Source organism: Amblyomma americanum, chromosome 5 (genome assembly GCF_052857255.1).
Source record: "Amblyomma americanum isolate KBUSLIRL-KWMA chromosome 5, ASM5285725v1, whole genome shotgun sequence".
Classification (NCBI taxonomy): Eukaryota; Metazoa; Arthropoda; class Arachnida; order Ixodida; family Ixodidae; genus Amblyomma; species Amblyomma americanum.
Genome location: NC_135501.1, coordinates 153,619,850 through 153,640,960, shown reverse-complemented (window position 1 = coordinate 153,640,960; position 21,111 = coordinate 153,619,850). Strand labels below are relative to the sequence as shown.

Below are 21,111 nucleotides of genomic sequence, written 5' to 3'. Positions count from 1 at the left end.
TCAGTGTCTATGTTAAGGGCGCAGGCATTAACTCTTGGTTGCGTGTTCCTGCTTTCTAATTATGCACAAAACATTAGTAGAACATAAACCGCCGCGCGCAACTATGCAACGCATGGTAAATATTTTAAATTGTAACTGAATTTTATTTCTCAAGCATTTTCTGTTTCGCTGTCAGCCGCAAAACCATGGCTACAACGCCAACTTTGGATAACGTGAAGCACAAAATCTGCAATAAAACCACTGCTTGCACTTAATTATTCGTTCCGATTCTTACGGCAGGCAAGAGCTGAAGAGAGTTAAACTACTAAGTAGCCGTTATATCGCAATTCCCAATGCCTTATGTAACCTGAAGCCCAAACTTGCGTTATAGCCGCCGTTCATCTCTCAAAACCGAAACAAAACATGACCAAAGAAATTCATTCACAATCTTTTTTCCAAGCGCAGTAGAATTGCTTCGTGCTCATCCACATATCCAAAGGCCTTGCGCATCGTTCAAGGAGGAAAGGTGCAACCAAAAATTTGTTGTATGTACTCCGGTGACTGTTGTGTACACATTATTTTGTGCCGGTGTGCACTACCATAAGATAATGAAAGATTGTATTACGAAGGGCTTGAACGTCTCATCGACAAGAATAATTTAAGCGCTGAAATTTTTTCCCTGCTCTCAGAAAAATTTAAAATCACAGAGGCATTTAAAATTTTTTCCTATCATCAAGACGCAGAGAATGATATTCAACATTTTCTGCCGCATTTCTATTCATTCAACTGTGTGATCAAACCAAGGATCAAAGCTGTACTATCGTTATTTTAGCTTCTGTTTCTATCTTTGATGTTAGTGCCTCGGCTGCTTCGAGGCTTGCCCGTTTGATTGTACCATCGGGCAGTTTACAAAGACATTTCCATTATTCGCTCGTAACCTTGTGCAGTATTGGAACAATATTCCTGTTTCAAGCACCCGCTTAAATTTCTGCGCCTCACGTTTACTCATGCCGGCTAGTTAAAATTAACACCATCGCATCATTTTATACCCTAAACTGTGTCACTTCATCGCAATACCACACGTGGGGACTGCGGCCCTGTCCTGTTTTTTTGCAATTTCAAGTCTACTTTTCTTATGCATATCTCTTTACAAATTATAAGTTCTTAATTATTGTTAGGCACTTTTCTTGCTATCTTTCAGACCCCTTGATATGTTTCACATCGCCAGTGAGAATTCTTCTGAGATGAAGGCGGACACTACCAATTCCTTTGAAGCGATTTATCGAACTGATCTCCGTGCGATAGGTACTCTAAGTAACAACAAAATATAAATCACAATTAAAATTATCACAAGAAATACTCACTGAATGTCAGCACACGCATGGCTCTCATGCTTAGAAACTTTTACTCGCTCTTCTTGTAATTGAATTTTTCAGTTCACACCCGCTCTGCTCCCTAAGCCTTCGCTTATAATGACGTGTACGCTGAAGTTTCCTTTTTTTGTCGGCATGGAAATTCCCAGCACAAAAATAAAGCTATTTTCCGGTACCTTTGTTTTGTCTCACCCGCAAAGGGGACGCTCAAGTTTGTTTTGTTCAACTGTTCGGCACTCGTCGCTATAAATAGCCGAAAAAAAAAACTAACGGCACTTTTATCGAGAATAAAACATCTCCCTAGCAGCATAGCTTTTATTCCTTTTAAATGGGTTAACATAACTGCTTCACAGCAATACTAAGCGAGAATACAAAATCCTAGAGGTAATATCTTTGAATATCACGAGGACAAAAGAGAGCGGGTGTCGGTAGGGCCCAAGCTGCAAAAAATAGTCTTCAGCTTTTCAATGCAAAGAAAAGCACTTCACCAAAATGTCCAGCTTGGTTCAATTGAATGTCCAGCCGTTTTCGCAAATCGAAAACAGGGAGCAAGTGTTCACTCTATTGCTCTGGGTCGTTTTTCATTCTTTCTTTTTATTCTGCAAGTGATTTATTTAGGCCTTTTTCCTCAATCGGCTTACAACATCCTATATTTGAAAACCTATAATCTCAGCTCTTCTGACTCACACAAACAGGTGTGCTGGTAGCTTATTCTTTTGGTCTGATCAGCTTGAAAAAAACTGGTGTGGTCTATTTGTTTTTTTGTTTTTTGTCTAATGCCTGTAGACGTAGCGTGAGGCTCGAGTGAGAAATGGAGACCCGACTCAGGAACTATTTAGGGCAGGATCAATGCATGAAATCGGTGTGAGGGGGAGCTGTGAGCAGTATAAACCTTAGAGAATGAGCACGGACACTCAATGCCTCAACAATGTAGTATCTATGCTTGCAATTAAAACACGTATGGTGAGCCGCCGTGGTGGCTGAGTGGTTATGGCGCTCGGCTGCTGGCCCGAAAGACGCGGGTTCGATCCCGGCCGCGGCGGTCGAATTTCGATGGAGGGGAAATTCTAGAGGCCCGTGTACTGTGCGATGTCAGTGCACGTTAAAGAACCCCAGGTGGTCTAAATTCCCGGAGCCCTTCACTACGGCGTCTATCATAGTTTGAGTCACTTTGGGACGTTAGACCCCCATAAACCATAAACCGAACCAAAAGACGTATGGTTGGTTGGGCGTTAGGGGCATCAGCGATGTACTACCAATGCTTGCAATTAAAACACGTATGTTTGTTTGGGTGTTACGCTGGCTTATTCTATAGCTCCTGCTCAACATAGAGTAACGTCTTTCAAACACACGGCATTCACTTTGAAACACAAAAGATACATTGCTGAGAAATGCTTTCATGGCATCATTTTACCACTGAGATGGCATGAATAGCATTCGTTCCAACGCTAATGGCATGGCTTTAGGCATATCGAGGATCTAAAAGACAAAGGCAATCAAGCAGGATATAAAACAGAAATGCAAAGCCCATGAGTAGTGCACCAAAGCCTGCTTTCCGTTCTCTATGACGTAACCGCTTTACATGAAGAGTTACGGACAGAAATATTGTGAAACACAGCTGAAATTTACATTAAAGAAAGTGAAATGGAATTCGCCACCTATCATGTGTGCTCGCATTGAACGTGCAGTATAGCGCAGCTATGCGTCATGCTTGCAGTTTCACAAACATTTCTTCATCTCCCGAAATCCAGCTTTTTCGGCAGGCACTTTCAGTCACACAACGTTTGTATCTTCAGCGAGGTAACTATCGCGACTAGAAATAATAAACCAATTATGCTGTGAAATAATGGCACAGAAGACAAACATTTACCAGGCCCCTTCATTAGAGCAGTCCTAATTAACTAGCTAGGGCACGAGTGCTTTGGCCAGGCGTGACTGTGTTGAATTCTATTATGGGCAGTTAATGCCTATACCAGCCGAGAGTAAATTTGCCTCAAGGAGCATTGAAACGTATCTCATGAGTAATGTCGCTCTCTCCTCTCTCAGTGTAGCGCTATCTTCTGGATATTTATACGGTGCTCTAAATTGGAGCACAGAACCCGATGTACTGCGTGCAAAGCCCTTAGTTGTTTATAAGTAGCGATGCTCTTCCTTGCTCAGTTCTCATCTGCTGGTAGTACGAGGCGCACAAGGTGTCCTTGTATTCTTACGGGCCCGTCATCCGATCACAGGAACAAGTGGCCGTGCGTGTCTTGGGCCCAGTTCGACCCCTCGGTTGATAAACAAATTTTTGAAAAATTGAATTATGGCACCTAGAATACAGAAAGTAGCTGTTGTGAGGAGGTTTGGCTTCTGAAACAGGCTTCATTAATGGTTCCAATACGATCAGTCGGCAGCTCCAACAGAAACTGGTGCCAGCGGATTTAACCAGGTTTCCTTTGAGACACGTTTCAAGCCATCTCAGGTAATGAAATATTACCTAGACCTGGAGGATCTACTGGCCCCTGGTATCCTTATGAGCAAGAAAATTTCCTGTTGATAGCAAACTAGAAGATACTACCCTGAATGATCATTACATTATTTTAAAGCACACGCTGCACTTTCATCAGTGTCAGAAAAGCCGCACAGATATGCCCCAAAAAAGCACTTTGATAAGGATGTCTTCTTTTAACTCACGCAGAAAAATGCTCCTCAGTCGGAATCGAGAATTATATGCTTCTAATATACTAATGAACACGAGGATAAATGCTCTCGAGTAAAACTCATGGACGATATCGCTTACAATTAAGAATTTAGCATGCAAAAGTAACTCCATGCTCAAAAACGACATTTCTCTCCACTTAAGTAGACACGTTTAAAGGGGACCAAAGGTAAGCGGAGCAAAATATCATGCTTAAATAAAATGTTCTTTTGAAACAACAGCTCTACAGAAATGAAAGCGACAGTCACACATGCCGCAGGTTGGCTCTTGCGGTTTTATTTCAGTCCAGCCATCGGTTTGCTGCGGAACGCGCAGCTGTAAGAAAACAGCCTCTCAGAATCTGCGCTTCTTGGACCTGAGTGAGCTATTCCGGCTTCGAAATAAAGCTGAGAAAAGCGGTTTTAAGACACGTTCATTGTCTGACTTAAGGAAGGGAAAGACAACTAGAAACAGGACAGGAGTGAATGAAGAGCAGGCATATGTGGTAACAGTGAAAGCTAAGTTAACTGCAGTCCTACAACGAAAGAAAAAGAACCAGCACATGTGAAGTGTGCGACTCCTACAAAAATTAAAATTTATTCCGCCAAGTTTGACGCACACGTTTGTTTTTGAAGCCCACAAACTGCAGCAGTAACAATGTATGAAGAAAAAGAAATGCACACTTATTTGCAGCGTTAGAGACGAAGATCCAAACGACTGGAAGGTTTGTTCAGTTCTGGCACGCAGAAGCAAGGAAGCAAGCGAAACTGACGAAGGAACGCAGATCAAGGCGGCCGCGTTTTCTTGGAGAGCGGCAATTCGAGCAGCGGCCGTTCACCTAGCCACTATCAGCGTTCACGCATCATTTATTCAAAACGCGATTGTCAGCGCACTGATACCCTGTAACAAGAGCGCGGTCACGTGTTGTTTTTTTTCAGAACTTCTGAGCTGTCTTCAAATACCGGGAAGAGTGCTAGGTTCCTTGCCGTATTGTGCAAAGCAAGCACGGCGAAAGCTCTCAAAGCAGAACAACTAATCGGAAAATATTCGAAAAGGATGATTTAACTGTGGTTCTTTCTACGACCGACCTTTGCCAATACATTCACAATATTGGGTCGATAACCTGTGCTGATTGGATAGCTGGCACTGTTTAAGTAGCCGCACTCTAAAAACGCTTTAAAAATTATTCGAAATTTGTTTCCGAGCTTCCACGCATAAGAACTTCATTACAGTTAAAGTATGCCGCTAAATTTATATAGATAACTTTAGGGAATTAGTCCTTCGACACCAATCCAATGCTGTGAGAATCGTTGTGCTTAGTTTTGTCCGAGCCTTGTGCGTGTTCATTAAAAACTCTTGTTCCCTAACATGCTTTATCAAGCACGTGTCATCATCATACGGGTTCACTGCAAACCCCTTCCCTAAAGTCTTCTGCCCAAATATTGTTTCCATGGCTCATGTTGGCAATAAAGTTTCAGAAAATGAAAAGCCGATGTCCTGGGCAGACCCACCGCGGTGGCTCAGTGATTAGGGCGCTCGGCTACTGATACAGAGTTCCCGAGTTCGAACCCGACCGCGGCGGCTGCGTTTTTATGGAGGCAAAACGTTAAGGCGCTCTTCTGCTGTGCGATATACGTGCACGTTAAAGATCCCCAGGTGGTCTATATTATTCGGGAGCCCTCCACTACGGCACCTCTTTCTTCCATTCTTCTTTCGCTCCCTCCTGTATCCCCTCCCTTACGGCGCGGTTCAGGTGTCCGTCGATTTATGAGGCCGATACTGCGCAGTTTCCTTTCCGCAAAAACCAATTATTATTATTATTATTATTATTATTATTATTATTATTATTATTATTATTATTATTATTATTATTATTATTATTATTATTATTATTATTATTATTATTATTATTATTATTATTATTATTATTATTATTCTGGGCGGGAGCGCGCACAGCCTTTGTGCTATTCCTGGCGTGATTTCTAGTGCATTATATCTATTGCTCTAGCGTTATGCTGTCTACATGCTAATCACTGTGCCTTGGTTTAGCCTGCACTTCTCCTCTCAACCTCTCGGCCGCGGCAGCTCTCCTTTCGCCAGGCTGCGGCGCTCTCCGATTGGCGGCTTTCCGCTGCTCTGATTGTCATGGCTAGATTCAACCTGCTTGCGCTTGCGACCGATCTCTTCCACCGCATCCACCCCTCGCTTCGGTAATAACGCGGCTGCCCCCCGCATGCATCTTCCTACTGTGCCCTCTCTGTACAGCGAGGCTTTTGTTAAGAGACACGTAGCGGCTGTACCAAATGTGATTAGCACAATGGTGGCCCCAACAATGTGTTATGGACAACATAGAGGCGCAGTTATAGCCGTGCTTGCGGGCGGGGTTGGTAGGGTAGTAGCCCGTTACATCCGCCTTTCTTACAAAAAAACAAACAGAACACACCAGTTAATAAACAAAGGGTATGCAAGCTGGCCCCACGAGATTATATCTATCTTCTGAAATCATTGTGTGTAGGCCAGGAGCACCGATGGCCCTCGAAGTATGACGGATTGACGCACCGACACTTGAATGTTTGGTAGGGTCAGGCGGTTCGGCTGATAGTTTCTTCGGCGGGGCATGCCAGGGAACATGCAGAGGCTGCTCGTCTGCGCCGCGAGGTGATTCTCCGATTCCGTCAGTGTACCAACCCTATACGTACGGATGGTATGATTGAACCACCTAGTTGTCTTGCGGAAGTGTTTCCTATGGCACCAAAAACCTCCGCCATCTTTTGTGCGAAAAGTGCACCACCTTGACGCTGCGACGTCTTGGATTACGCCTTGAATGTCCACCCTTGATTATAGAGGATGCCAACGATCTGTCTTCATTCCTAACTGGAGCCAGGCTCCTTAATGAAGACCAGGCTTAAAAATGTTTGCAGAACGATCAAGACACGTCCAGGTCAGCGATACAGGACACATCGAGAAATCTGGCCACTTTGTGCATTATACATCCCACAGTTGGGAAGGCTGAGACCGAACTCATCTTTTTCAGTGTCTACCCTGCGCTGCGGCAGCTTTACCACTTGTACGCCATTTTAGGCAGGCCCGCTGGGTCTGGAAAATCTGACATTCAAAATTGTCGGCAAGTTCGTTAGCAGGAGGCTATTTTCTCTGAGTATTCTTCCTGCCTGTTTTAAATGTGTACTGGTTGTGGCTTCGTAGTCATCAAAAAGAAGTCCGACTACTCATATCGTATAGTGAGGCGGTGCTGAATGTGGTGCGGTGCACAAAGTGGCCAGGAACTGCAAAAAGTACATATATATATATATATATATATATATATATATATATATATATATATATATATATATATATATATATATATATTCTAAGAAACCAAAGCCATGGCAAATGTTCGTCTCTCATCCGAGTCACACATCAAGTAAGGTTCTTTTAATAACAGCGGTACCATTAGGGGAAACGATGCGAACTAATACAAAGTGCTCAAATGCATTTTTTACCATTTGCACATGAAGGAGGAGTCCATCAGAGTGGATAAAGTTAGAACGAACGGCGATGTACTGGAGGCACATTTCACTCCCGTGACGATATGCTGTGTATCGACACATACTCGTTGGCGGGGTCTTACAAAATAACGATATTTGACAGCATCATTTATTGTACTATACATATAAATATACGACAAAGAAAACGTAAAAATATTAAAATATATTATATTTAGTAATGTGAATTGAATAAAATCTTCTATGTATACGATAATGATGTTAATGGTAAAAAAAAATAGGTTAACATCGATTTTCTTTTATTTTTAAACATAAATGAAGAAGACCCATCCATGGAGAATAAAGCACACCACGCGTCGGGGCCGCTTGACTTTTTTTTCTTTTTTTTAACAAATATAGCGCGTGATTCTACCTGCTTGTAGCTACTGCTCCTTTTCTAAGATAGCCTTCTCTTCCTCCGGGCGACTCTCCTTCCAATGCGTTGCAGCGCTGTGACTAGATGCGTCTTGGTTCGGGAAAATTGCAAATGCCCATAGCCGCACTTGGAGAACCGGCACAAACTCTTGAGCGTCGGTACTTAGATATTAGCAACGCAAAACTCGCGCTCGTACACTTTGCCAATGCTGTAAATAAATTATAACTGAATTTCTTCTCATGCTCTTTCGCCACAGGTTTTAACAGCCAAATAGCATCTATGATGTCAATTATGGCTTTGCTTATAATACCACGTGTGTTGAAGTTTGTTTTTTAACGCGTACTAATTCTTAACGTGCCTTTCAAAATTGAAGACTGGTTGAAAATAGGGCCAGAATAATAGAGGCTTTTCTCTCTTAATTTTCGTTCTCGATCAGCGGCGTTTGGAATATCTGATTTCATTTCGTTGTTTTGTTATCCATGCTACTGTTTTATAAATATTCAAGGGCGTGGAAAATTCACGGCAGTAAAATGCGCATTTCTCTTATATGCGTCGACAGAGCACAAGAAAACTGGAAACATTAGCCACGAATCTACGAATTCAGGCAGTCGTATTTTTCACCTCTACAGGGACCAAACAGATCAGGTGTTGATAATCGTCATGCTGCAAGATATAGGCCAGCACTCTTTCATACGCGAAAAACCACACCATTCAGAGGCCAATCGAAATGAATTGCATGCGTCGCCAAGTTTTTGCGCCCCAGCCGCGGCACATGTGCTCGTGATACTTTTCTGCCTACTTGTTTTGTCAATATTTTCCTCTTGTATTTGTCTCTTTATTTAAATTTTTGAACCATTTTGATTTCGGCCTACTTTATTTACAAATTTTTTCCAGCTGTTCTGACTCATACCAACTGGTGTGTCAGTGCATGGCTCATAAAATGTGATGGGTGAGAGAAAATGCGTGTGTATATTTCTCGGAAACCTTGAGAATTGGGGAACAATTTATGTAAAAAATTCTCCAGACATTCAACGCTGTGGTAGTGCCTCCAACGTGTTTTCATTGCCGAGGCCGAAGTGAGGGGTGTCGGGCGAACTGGTGACACCCAAGATTGAAATTGGAGAAGGGTCTTGTTCAGATCAGGCACTGAACCTTGTCACATCTGTGGCACGGATAGATCCGTCCTGAGCGTGGTGCCAGGGGCGGTAGAAAGTGACTGTTCACTCGGGGTCATAATTTCCTAAGCTCTTCACCAGTCAAAAGCTGTGCTGTTTTATTCTTTCATTATCCTGTTAGTGACCCAATTTTTCCGGCTTTTAGCCTCTGGAGCCAGGGTGGCGCTCAAACTTACAACTTGAAGATACAGAAAACGGGCGTATTTATTGCAGCACAAGTACCCAAATCCACTAATACTTTGCGTACAGTTGCTTGTCCGGCATGGCGTGATAAAGCCAGGATTCTGCCTCCGACATCGACGCTGTCACACTGCCTCCTTCAACACGCCGCCCCTTACTCTGAAACATGAAGACAAGCAAGAAATGGAAGCATATTTAGCACAAATTTTTCACAAGTGTGCACGCAATAGCCCTTAAGCTGAAGCAACTGCATTGGCTTTTCCTATGTTATAATCCGCCTTATAGGGCAGCAAGACTAGCTGGAGCGCATGTGAATGATTGTCCTGTCATTTTAGGCGAAATCCAACTCGTAGCACCTCTTTCACAAGCCGTCTTCCTCTGCTGGCTTTTTTGTTCCACATGATGTTGCGGTGCTGTCCGCTTTCGAGTGTCTTTGTATGGTTTCACCTCTCAAACTTCTCTCCGTTACTTTCACTGGCCAGTGTCTCTCGTTCACACCGTATTTATTCTTCAAACCTCTCGTATACAATAACTCCTTCCCACTGGCAGCTTCTCCTTCTGTGTCGGCCGGCCTCTATACTCGCCGCGCTTTCTATATGCACAGCTATCACATTGATGCAGTGACTTCAATTTGTGTGGCTTTATGGGGTGGCTTTACCTAGTGTCACTTCGCTTTGAGTAACTGTGTACTGGATGTTTACAAAAATACTCCTGCGCGTGGCTGATTGCGACTTCTAATGCCAGTGCTCTAGAGAGCCCTACCGCCTATACTCACTGACTGTCCTCTTCTGATCACACATTTAACTGGGCGCTTTATGTCCAGCGTTCCACCCTCGCTGTTTCTCATTTCATATTGCTGCTTGGTAACCAAATAAGCGCAGATGTCTGGAAACCTCACACGCGGGAAGTAATTCAAGTCTAATTTAAAAAGGGGCAGTCTGGCGGTAGCGCATACTGCAGCACAGGTAACTAAACTCGCACGAAAAGAGTCGCCGTTAATATTTTTACAACTTTGTAATTTGATAATTTCACACAATAGGCGTACTAAGTGCTACAGCTTTGCGCACCTCGTTCATTTAGTTTCGTTCAAGAACACTATTTTTCTGGCTCAAATTCCGCTGTGCGCACATTATGAAGAGAGATACTCACCGAGGCAAGGCTTAGATCTCTTCAGGCTGAAAGAAGGTGGCATTGAATTTTTATGAGAAGGCAAGGTTGAGAAATGCACTGATGCTCTGTAAATACACCTTCTTGAATAATATGCTTCCAGCGGACTGTAAAGCTGTGCCTCTGCTTCAAAGTGAAGAAACTTATATTACTTCTAAATTAGCCACATTGGCGGCCACTCGCCTACAGTAAATAGGCTGTTGCCCAAAAATCCGCGTCATTACAAAACTCTCGATTGGTCTAAACGTCGTGACGTCATCAAACGCGGGAAAATACGAAATGGTAACCAGTAATAACCAGTGTTACTACACACAACTGCACTTACTTCGAAAGAATATAACAGACTTGACAGAGATTTCGAATAGGACTGGAATGTAATTGCAATACTTTGGCATTGTTCACACGTAAAAAATATCGATTTCCGACACAGTGAATTCAAAATGTCCGAATATTTATCTCACGTTTAATTCACAGATAAGCATCTACTTTAATTTCCGTCATTCCTTAAATCATTTCATTGCTTTAATAAATTCCCTATATAATCCTATTATGTACACAGATGTGTTTCACAACTGTTTTTTCACTTGTTGTGAAGAGGTTTGCCTTATGCCCTCTTATTAGAGTATTGGACAGCACGCTGAAGCTGTTTGGCACCCTGAAACCAGGTATAAAATCTCCTCATATACCGCACCGACACTATCCTTTCTTCCAATATTCTAAAACTGTCTGACTGGATTTAAATTCTTGAGCTGTGTACGAAAAACCTGGGACGAGAGGAGCAAAGAGCGCCACGAAGAGCGCAGTTATTTTCTCCGCGCTTACTTATCGCAAAAAGGTATTAATACATTGGCAAGAAAGCATAAAATTGTAGTTTTCTATTTAAGGATTAACACCTAGGTTACGCTTCATATCTAATTTTTCATGTTTACGGGATATTTACTGTGAGAAAGGAAAATGTACCCTCAGGGGCCACTCTGCCAGGTCCATTTAAGACTAACGGCACGGAACTTTTGCAGTGGATTGATTGTGAACTGCGAATCCACAAAGTGGGTACATAGGAGATGTCAAAATTTGACAAATATAATTATTGCAAGAACAAAAAACTGATAATGGTTTGGAAACAATCTTTATTGTAAGCCCGGTTTTCACCTAGCCAGTTGACACGTATCAAAATGCTCAATAAAACATTTTACTGGGCGAGTTGGTTCATTTTGCTCGAGGGGGTGCTTGTAGCGCGACAAAAAACACAAGGGACAGAGACGAACGGGACAAGCGCCTCCCCTCGATCAAAATGCTCTTTAGAGTTCATCTACGTAACTTTTAGAACACTTTGATTCACTTTAAAACATTACGTGATACTTAAATTTTGACATGAGTAATGCGTTCCACCTGAAATCACTAACAAGCACCACTACAAACCGAACTTATTGCGGAAACGTCTTAGTCATATCCTGAATAATAAATGCAATCAAGCTGCGATCACCAATTAAGTTTCTAAATATTGCAAGCTAAACTGCTATCTCGTTTTATCGTATAGCTGAAAGAAGGAGCTCCACAATATTTTACGTTAGCAGGTAAAACTCTTTATGTGAACGCCTGATTTTATTTCCTGTTTTTCTCAATCTAGTCCAGTCGAGACAGAAAAACTTACGACCATCGCCCCGTCTCTGGTGAGAATAGCCTTCATGCGTACCTTTGGGTCATTTTCAAATTGTTGGTGGGAACTTTTTCAAGTGGTAATAATTACGATTTCTAAACGGGCGAGTTGGTAATGCATTCCTGGGGGTAACAGCGCAAAAGAAGGGGACAGAATTGAGGGGAAAAAAGGCCACGGGAACACAGGGAAATAAATTAGTCGGCACCCTTTCACTTGTAGATAACTTGAATGGGCTCTCTTTGTCTCAGTTATTCACCGGGAAAGCCGACAAGCCGAAACGTTTGATATGATCCCTATGTTCTCTTGGTTCTGTTCATTGTGCACACGTCCCTCATTACCGGTCACTCACCGTTGCCAGCTGGAGATCGATGACCGGCAAGGGGAAAGAGACCTTTCTTGGGGACTCAGCTGGTATGAGTGGAGCGTACAGTGGCTGGCTTGGAGTTGTCCACGTCGGCGCCAAACGTTTAGGCGGGGAACCAGGTGGTGGGTAGCGAGGAGGGGCCAAGCCCTCCGGTGGTAGCAGCGGAGCATAAAGGGGCTGGCTTGGCTTAACAGATGGCGGGAAGCGAGGAGGGGCTAAGCCCTCTATTGGTATTAGCGGTGCGTATCGCTGTGTCCGTATCGGCCCAAGCCGCTTTCTGTTTGGATTGTAAGGTGGTGGACGGCCAGGCGGTTGGCGAGGAGGGTTCAAGCCCTCCGGTTGTACTAGCGGAGCGTATAACGGCTGGCTTGGCTTCTTGCCAGGGGGCGGAACGGGAAGAGGGGCCAGTGCTTCTGGTAGTAGCAGCGGTGCGTATAGTAGCTGTTTTGGCTGTGTCCGTATCGGCGCAAGCCACTTTTTGTTTGGATTGTAAGGTGGTGGACGGCCAGGTGGTTGGCGAGGAGGGGTCAAGCCCTCCGGTGGTACTAGCGGGGCGTATAGCGGCTGCCTTGGCTTAATAGGTGGTGGAAAGTCAGGAGGGGCCGCGCCTTCAGGTGGTAGGAGCGGAGCGTATAGTGGGCCTATCCATGAAGGCCCCAAATGTTGTGGCGGGGAACCAGGTGGTGGATAGCGAGGAGGGGCCAACCCCTGATGTTGGTCAGTGGCCGGGAAAAGAGAATATGGAGTCGGTGTGAGACACTAATGTTAAATGAGCGAAAAAGGCGAAGCAAAGATTGATGGTCACATTGACGGCACAGCTAAAATTGAACTGCATAGCTGCAGAACTGCCAAGCTTTCCAATTGCAGCGGTAATAGATGGTGTGCAACGAATACTGCCAGTATCCAATTCACCGCGCCACTTTTCCTTACAACATGCACCAACCAGCTCAAATCTGCATTTTACTTATCCAGTTTCGCTGCGATCCGAAACTAATTTTATATCGCTCAAGCATCGACACACATTCGCTCATAATGAACACCGTGAATATATCTAAAGCTATAAAAAGACACTGTGGGCAAAAAGAACTTAGTTTGCACTTTTTGAGAACGACGTTCTAGTCACAAATATATCTCCTTCCTCAAAACGTGAGCTTTCACAAGCTAGAAACGATTAAAAATCTAGAAGGCATACTTAGGCTCCGCCTTGAGGGAATGACACGATAGCATTAATGAGTTAATGCCCATATATGCGGACTTAGATCACTGGGAGTCCTCATACCACTCCTGCCACAGTGGTGGACCGATTAAGAGATGTGCCACTGTCCTGCTGTGACAGTTGCTGCCACCGGTAGTTCTTGTGAAACGCACATTGCTCTTCGTGAGCAAATTATCGCGACCAATCATTAACTTACCGGCCACGTTCGACGGTGGTCAGTTTGCTCACAATCCGGTGGGCAGGTTGTGATGCCGTCACATGGTCACGTGTAGAGGTTGTTCTCTTGGGATTTTGCGCTCACGCCCTCGAATACGGCGACAACCACGCCGGGTTTTTATGCTCAACAGGGCCTTAACGCTACAGTGTTAAAACTAGGTACAACTGACGCCACCACCGGTACATTTCCTATGTGTAATGCGCGTGTCTACAACTTTTATACGCGGATCGCAGAGGCCATGTTACACCACGCTTCACTTCAAAACGTTAACCACCCCTCAATTTTCGGCAAATACTTTATGAGCAAGAGTCGAGTGGAAATAAGATTTCGAAGCACAATTTTTTCGCATCAATGCGTCGGTCTGTCTCTGCGAGAAAAACTAAAAAAAATTGATCTTTACTGATGATATAGCAAACAAACAGTGACGCACCATGAAGGGCGCGCCAGTTGTGGCCCTGGGAAATGAAGGTGAAAAACACGAAGCGCGGCCAAGCTGCTTGTGGCCGCTGCCGTGTTCAGACTGCGTTTATTTTTTTTGAAGCGAAAAGCTTCACTACGCTAGTCAACAGCGCGCTTCGCGCGACCCGGCGTATGTCGGAGCACGAGGGACGTGACACACGGCGCAGGTGGCCGCCGCCAACTCTTTCTCTCTCTCTCGCTCCCTATTGGCTACTGCGCATACGCCAATAGTAGCACTGAGCCACAGGTATTCCCCACTCTATTTCTTCTTTCCCTCCCTCCTTTATCTCTTCCTTTACGGTGCGGCTCGGGTGTCGACCGAGATATGTGAGGCGGTCACTGTGCCATTTCCTTTCCGCAAAAACCAAACAAAAGAAGTGAGCTGGCGGCGTTCATGAAGTTCTTTGGCTTTGACAACTTTGCAAGGGACGTTCATTTTCACGCAAAAAAAGGCGCAAACTAGCTCCGTGGCTCAGTGGAGACCTCAATCTCGCTTCCATATACGCGGCTTAGTGTTCAACTGCAAAAGCCTGCTTTGATTGCGTTTCGCACACTGGATAGGAAGCGCGCCCTCCCTACCACCCTGGGAGGTGGCATGCAGCGTTAATGCATACTGGCCACATCTCGCTCTCTCACCACCGCCACATGTACCAAAACACGAATGAGGCCTCCGCATATCCAGGGAGCCAGTTATACGCCTTTCCTTTCCTCAAAGCCATCGCCGTCTAGAACGTTGTCAACGCCAACGCCAAGGAACACAGTGAACGCCGACAGCTTTCGCTTTGTATATCCTGGATTAGCTGAGCTAATCTACATTTGTCTTTTTTAAGTGCAAAAGCAGTACTTAACGAAAGCTAACCTGCTCAGCGAGTTTCTCTGAAGCTTAACCTTGAAGAGCCTTGCAAAATCTAGCCCATGAAAACATAAAATCTTGCCGCAACTGGGTTTTGAACCTGCGGAGGCGCGAACAAATCAGCTTGGCGGGCCACTGCACAATCGAGGGCACTGTATGCTATCACCACAGCCCATCACACTTCGTCATAAACTGCAGCACATTCTCTCGCTGTGCAAAGCACATCGTCGTCTTCATCAACTTTCCTCTGTGGCACTAACATATCAGCTTAGCTTAACCTCGATCACAGCTTAACCTGAGTATAATATCGCCGCCAGCCGTGCCGATGACCCGGCAAAGCAAAACCGTGAGTCAGCAACTCTAAACACATGCCATCGCACTCGTACTCTGTTAGCTGGGTTAAAAAACCTATCACGTTTAACGCGATAGCTTTGAAGACCCCGTCCAACCGGAAATCCGATGTCGGAGTTGTCGGTTTCGACGTTGTGAGCGAAAAATCACGAGCATGGATTTGACAGGTTTGCCCCAGAGAGTTGCCTGGGAGGCAGGTAGGAAACCTTGGTCACGTGATCTTGAGGCGTCATCGCAGTTTGCCCAGCAGATAGTGGGCAAACTGACCACCGTGGCAGGTTAAATTAATGATTGCTTGCTCGAGAAGAGCAATCTAGGCCGCACAAAGCCCACCTCTGGGAGCACCTCTCACTTGTATGTCAGTGCCGCATCGCTTAACGGCTGCACCACTGCGCCAGCAGAGGCATGAGATCTCCTAGGTATCTATGAATGTAAAGTAAAGAATGACTTGCTGCATATATGGGAATTGACCCACTACGCTAACGCGTCATGCTCTAAGGCTGAGCTTTATTTCCGGAGCAGTTTTTCTAGTGTGTGTGTGTGGGGGGGGGGGGGGGGGGGGGGGCTGATTTTAATGTCTGTCCTTTTGTGTGCTATAGTTGGATACAACTTAAGTCTGCAGTGAAGCTCCGCCCACATTCAGGACCGGCGCACAGAATTCCTCCACGACAAAAATGTAGGCCGTTGTTAAAACTTCTCTTGTCACCTAAACAAGAAGCTAACCATGTGAAAAAAAGTTATAAGCTCTAGAATTTTGATAGCTGGCTTGTTTAATAAAGTCAAATATTGAAAAGTTGATTTCGTTCACTTTTGTGACTGGCTAGTGGAGTAATACAGTATGCCGCGGACCGTGGCCCAGTGTTAACAACTGCTGTTTTTTGCAAGTTGTATCCTACTATAATTGCTTTTGTCCTGTTGTTTTTGCTGAATATAAGTTGCTTCAGACCGTACTAACAACACAAGTGATTTTTTGCTTGAAATTCATCCGCATTCAGAAGTGTTTTTTAATCAGTTATTCAATCAATGTATATATTTATGTGTATTGGTATTGCGCATGTTTTACGCCGTTCCTGCATTTCACGTCCATCAAAATTTGGCCGCCGCTGCCGCGAATTCTGCCTGAGATGTTTTTACCAAGAGCACAACACCAAAGCCAATGAGCCACCACGACAGTTATCCGCAAAAGTGCCGTAGTGCGATCAGATACTTGAAAAACTGCTTCATTGCGAATAGATAGGCGAACCGTGCGCTAGAGCAGTTTTGTCTTCGTATATACAAGACAGAGCGCACGTGACTCTTAGTGCTGGTTAGTAAAAATACTTTAGTGCAAGTCCTGTACATGAAGGTGAATAAGTTACTCCTTATTAAGGCCACCAATTAACATTAAATGACATATGAAGCTTTGTCATCACTTCAGCAGAATGCGCTGACGCGATTAACACTGCACCAACAGGTGTACCTTTCCAAACTACCTAAATCTCTCTGGTGTTCCATTGAAGTGTGATCTCAAGGGTACGCGTGTCTCGAATTCGCGGCAGTGTCTCTCTTAGCAAGTTTACACGTTCTTAAATAGAACAAGAAGGCTTACCCTTTGTCCAAGCGTTTCACCCAGTAGAACCGTCAGGATGATGGCTGTAAACGTGTATAAAGTTTAATTGCAAAGTTTCCTCTTATTGCGGATAAATATTGTGTGAATATATATGATAAGCTGATCACCAATTACTCGTTGATGACATGTCGTGCTCTTAAATTGTTTTCTAACTGCCCGTCAATGTGAATATGGGTGTTTTTCAGATATTGTACAAAGCGCAGTTTGACGCCCAGGAAATCTGCCGTAACGGTTCTAGCTAGCGCGGCTGCCACAACACTCTCGCTGAACAGTAAAAATTCGAGCGGAAATTTTGATTCTTGGGTACGTATGATTGATTTTCTGCGACTGTCTGAAATAGTTTATGTGGGTGCAGGATGCATTGTATAGGTTAGATATTGCAGCAAAAGGGAACAGTCCCCCATGATAATAACCATGTTCCTGCAGTATCTCTCGGAACTCTATATTTTTCTCTAAATTAGCACTTTAAGATATTCCGACTAGGTTTCGCGGTATTTACTACTGGAGGTCAACTGATGACTGCAGTTGCCAGTTCCCAGGAAAGCTTGGCATGGCCAAAATTTCGGTTCACCTACAGACGGTACGCGAATGATTTCTGATGCAGTTGCTACGAGGAGTTCGATTCATGTCGATAATGTGGTAATGCTACAGGATGTATGCACCAGTGCCGTACCTCCAGTCTGCTTCTCAGTGCTGTATAGGGTATGCATGCCGATGTTAAAAATATCCTCGTCACAGTGTCGGTAATAGCGTTTTGCAAGTCATAAGTAGCGTCGGAAAATTTGTAAATCCGATGCAGATTTCCGTAGAGTGCTTTTTTCGCCCACAATTATCAATACCGATGTGAAATGTACACAGATCTTTCGTGGCCATTAATGTGTTACTGCCGAAAATGTACCGCAGAGTGCTTTCTTCGCCCACAATGGTCAATACCGATGTGAAATGTACTCTAATCTCCCGTGGCAGTTAATGTGTTACTACCGAAAATGTATCGTATTCTATCTCTGGCATGCGGTCTTCTTCTTCTTCTTCTTCTCCTCAAGTCTGTTATATCACTAACAATGTTACATCGTTTTCTTCTTGTTCTGGGAGCTGTGACTGCAAATATGATTAGAACGTAGGCAGTTATCTATTCCCTGCTGCTTTATCATTTATGATTTTAGAGTTTTATAAAGAATTCGTATTTTCATTACCCCTTTTTACCGTTTTAAGAACGCATTTTTTTTTGGAAATGAATGCTTCCTGACGCTTGCAAGCGAACCGCGTTAAAATATAAAACGCAAATTGCTGCCTCACCCTGAACCATGCAAAATCCAAGTTCTAACGTTTCAAAGTTATCAGCTGGCAAGAAAGAAAATAATTTCACTTCACAGAACAACGTTTTTCACTCCCCTTCCGCAATTTTTCACCCACGTCTGCCACAGCTTCCGGAATATTTCTGCTTCTCTGATCAGTAAGTTAAGTGACGACAAAGCAGTAGAAACCTATATGCACGGGTTTCACTTTTATTTCAGTTCTCGGTACTGTACAACAACTATCGAGAAGGCACATTGAGATTTCACAGCAACTGTTTGGTACACCTGTTGTTATCAGAACATATTAGTGAAACGGTAACTTACGTAGGGGCTGCGTGAGCCTCCTCACGCCATCGAAAGAACTGTAAGCTTAACATTGTTCTTACACGTGAATCGCGTCAAAAAATTTTAGTGCAGACATTACTTTAAACTTAACAAAGTTAAATTATCGCTGGTAATTCTCAGGTTTGTTTTATTAGCGCCAGTGCCTGTAATGGAATCACGACAGCGTATACAGTGTGATGCAAAGCTATTTTGATCACTGTAAGACACGTCCACCGTTTGTCAACACAAACAGACGTTGTTTCATGGAGCATATCGCATCAGAAGCTACCAGCTGAAAATACAGCGGCTCCTAGAGGTTTCTCATTCTGCCATCCACACCCAACGCTTAGCTAATTCGTCTCCTGCTTAGGCACCACTGTTCAATGTTGCCTTGTAAGATAACTTATTGGTCTTAATGAAAGTGATAGATAGATAAAGAGGAGGAGGGAAAGGCAGGGATGTTAACCAGAAAGGGGTTCCGGTTGGCTACCCACCGGAATGAAAGTGTAACTTCTAGCTTAAAGGCAGCAATCCTGGTTTTTAGTCTCTGCTATGACCCTGGTGTTCGGAATCGATTTTCCAGAAAATTAGAAAGTTTTTCACTGAGCAATCATGTTCTGCTCCGTGCCCCAAAGGGAGGTGTCTGCGTATGTAAACATCATTTAAAGGTTATTGCAAGTAGAATCATTATTCGACTCACCAGATACCACCAGCCCGACCGCACTAAGGGTCCCCATGTTGTCCGTACTTGGCAAGCTTCACTATTGCGCTCAGTTATTAAATATTTTCCATGGTACTAAAGAACAAAAAAAACTACCACCCATACATCTGAAAGACCCCTCTGCGAGTCTTACGGAGAAATGCTATATCTCTCGTGCGGTCATTGTTATGTTGCGCATCTGTATTCTTCAGTCAAGAGAGGCAATCCACGCAAGCTAAAGACAATAGCTTGCCCTTCATACGGAAATACGTTCAACGACCGGATCGAATAGGGCCGCCTTAACACCAGTATGAAGGTATTCACTTCAGTTTTTTGGTGCCGACAGTATGGACAAGGACTTCTATGTCATCCAGGCACATTCATCGAGGTTTTTTTCTTAAAAGCGAAAGTACAAAAATTTGAAAACGCGTCTCAAGACAGTTGTTCGACAGCAAAAAATATGGCAGCTTAGCATATGCTGTAGTGACACCACTCTGGAATTTTCTTCTTTCGGAAGAGTCAGACTCCTACTGAGGCCCTTTTTTCGACTCTAGATCTATCAGGTGTCGCAGAGACAAAACGTTCCGAAAACACGGATGAGTTATGAGAGAATGCCTAAAACCATCTAGGTGTCGTCTCTCATCGATGTGGGGGCTAAAAAAAGCGTTGTGACAATTATCGGAGGAAATAAATATGCCTTTCGTTCGTTAAAACCGGCGTCTTCGATTGAATAGAAGAAAACGACCGTTTCCTATATTTAATATTTGAGGTTTTTCTTAGTGAGATGCGACTGTATTGCTTCTGAAAATGCAGTTCTGCTGACCTAAAGACTCAGATGTCAGAGATGCATGATTCCAACAATAGTCCTCTCTCTCAGATGAAAGTGAAAAACTGTTCTCTCAGTTTCTATATACATTGCATTTTCTGTCTCTTCGAATGCTGAACAGCTGCATAGTGTCATGTCATGCTAAAACCACTAGAGAGTCCAAACCTCTTTGGACCGGTTGAAGAAATGTGAGCGTAAACTCTCGTACTGCCCTTCACGTCCCTGCACAGGCAAGCAGAAAGCAAAGATTACATGTGGAATTATTTTTTATCTATGCAAATCAACATCAAATAATTGGAACAGCAGGACCAACATCACTATACTGAAAGTTATGATAGCATGGCATCTTCCATCTTCTTTTATATCAGTTTGTATGAAAACCAATGTATGAAAACACATCTAAGGTATTCTAAACTCTGAAGGAACATAAAACGTTCTCGTAGCTTTAAAGTTCCCTAATTCGATAACCACTGAGTAACACACTTAAGCCACTATGCTCAAATTCTCAGCTGCATGCTTGAGACAGCGCTTACGCCGACTGACCTTTCATTTTCGACTATGCTGGACAATCTAGTGGAGCCTTCACATCTTCTCAGTGGCAACTAATATAATGAAAAACTTCGAACAAATCACTAGCTGCAATTGCTGAAGAAATGCATTCAAAATGCTCTCGCTTACGAGTGGTGGCGAATTAGCGCTCATTCCTATTGCCTTTCTTACATGGGCTCGCATTGAAACCCATATAATATTTCGAGCCATCTTTTT

The 21,111-nt window shown here is 43.8% G+C and overlaps 1 protein-coding gene across 1 annotated transcript; it reads right to left on the bottom strand.

The window, feature by feature from the left end:
* Positions 1-9,307: 9,307 nt before the first annotated feature.
* Positions 9,308-19,586, bottom strand: LOC144135176 (uncharacterized). The gene is made up of 5 exons (XM_077667915.1): positions 19,521-19,586; positions 17,181-17,224; positions 12,482-13,204; positions 10,458-10,483; positions 9,308-9,467 (listed from the first exon to the last, which is right to left on the bottom strand). The coding sequence occupies exons 1-4, from the start codon at positions 19,555-19,557 to the stop codon at positions 10,469-10,471; spliced, it is 819 nt and encodes a 272-aa protein (XP_077524041.1). The 5' UTR covers positions 19,558-19,586; the 3' UTR covers positions 9,308-9,467; positions 10,458-10,468.
* Between the last annotated feature and the right edge of the window lie 1,525 nt (positions 19,587-21,111).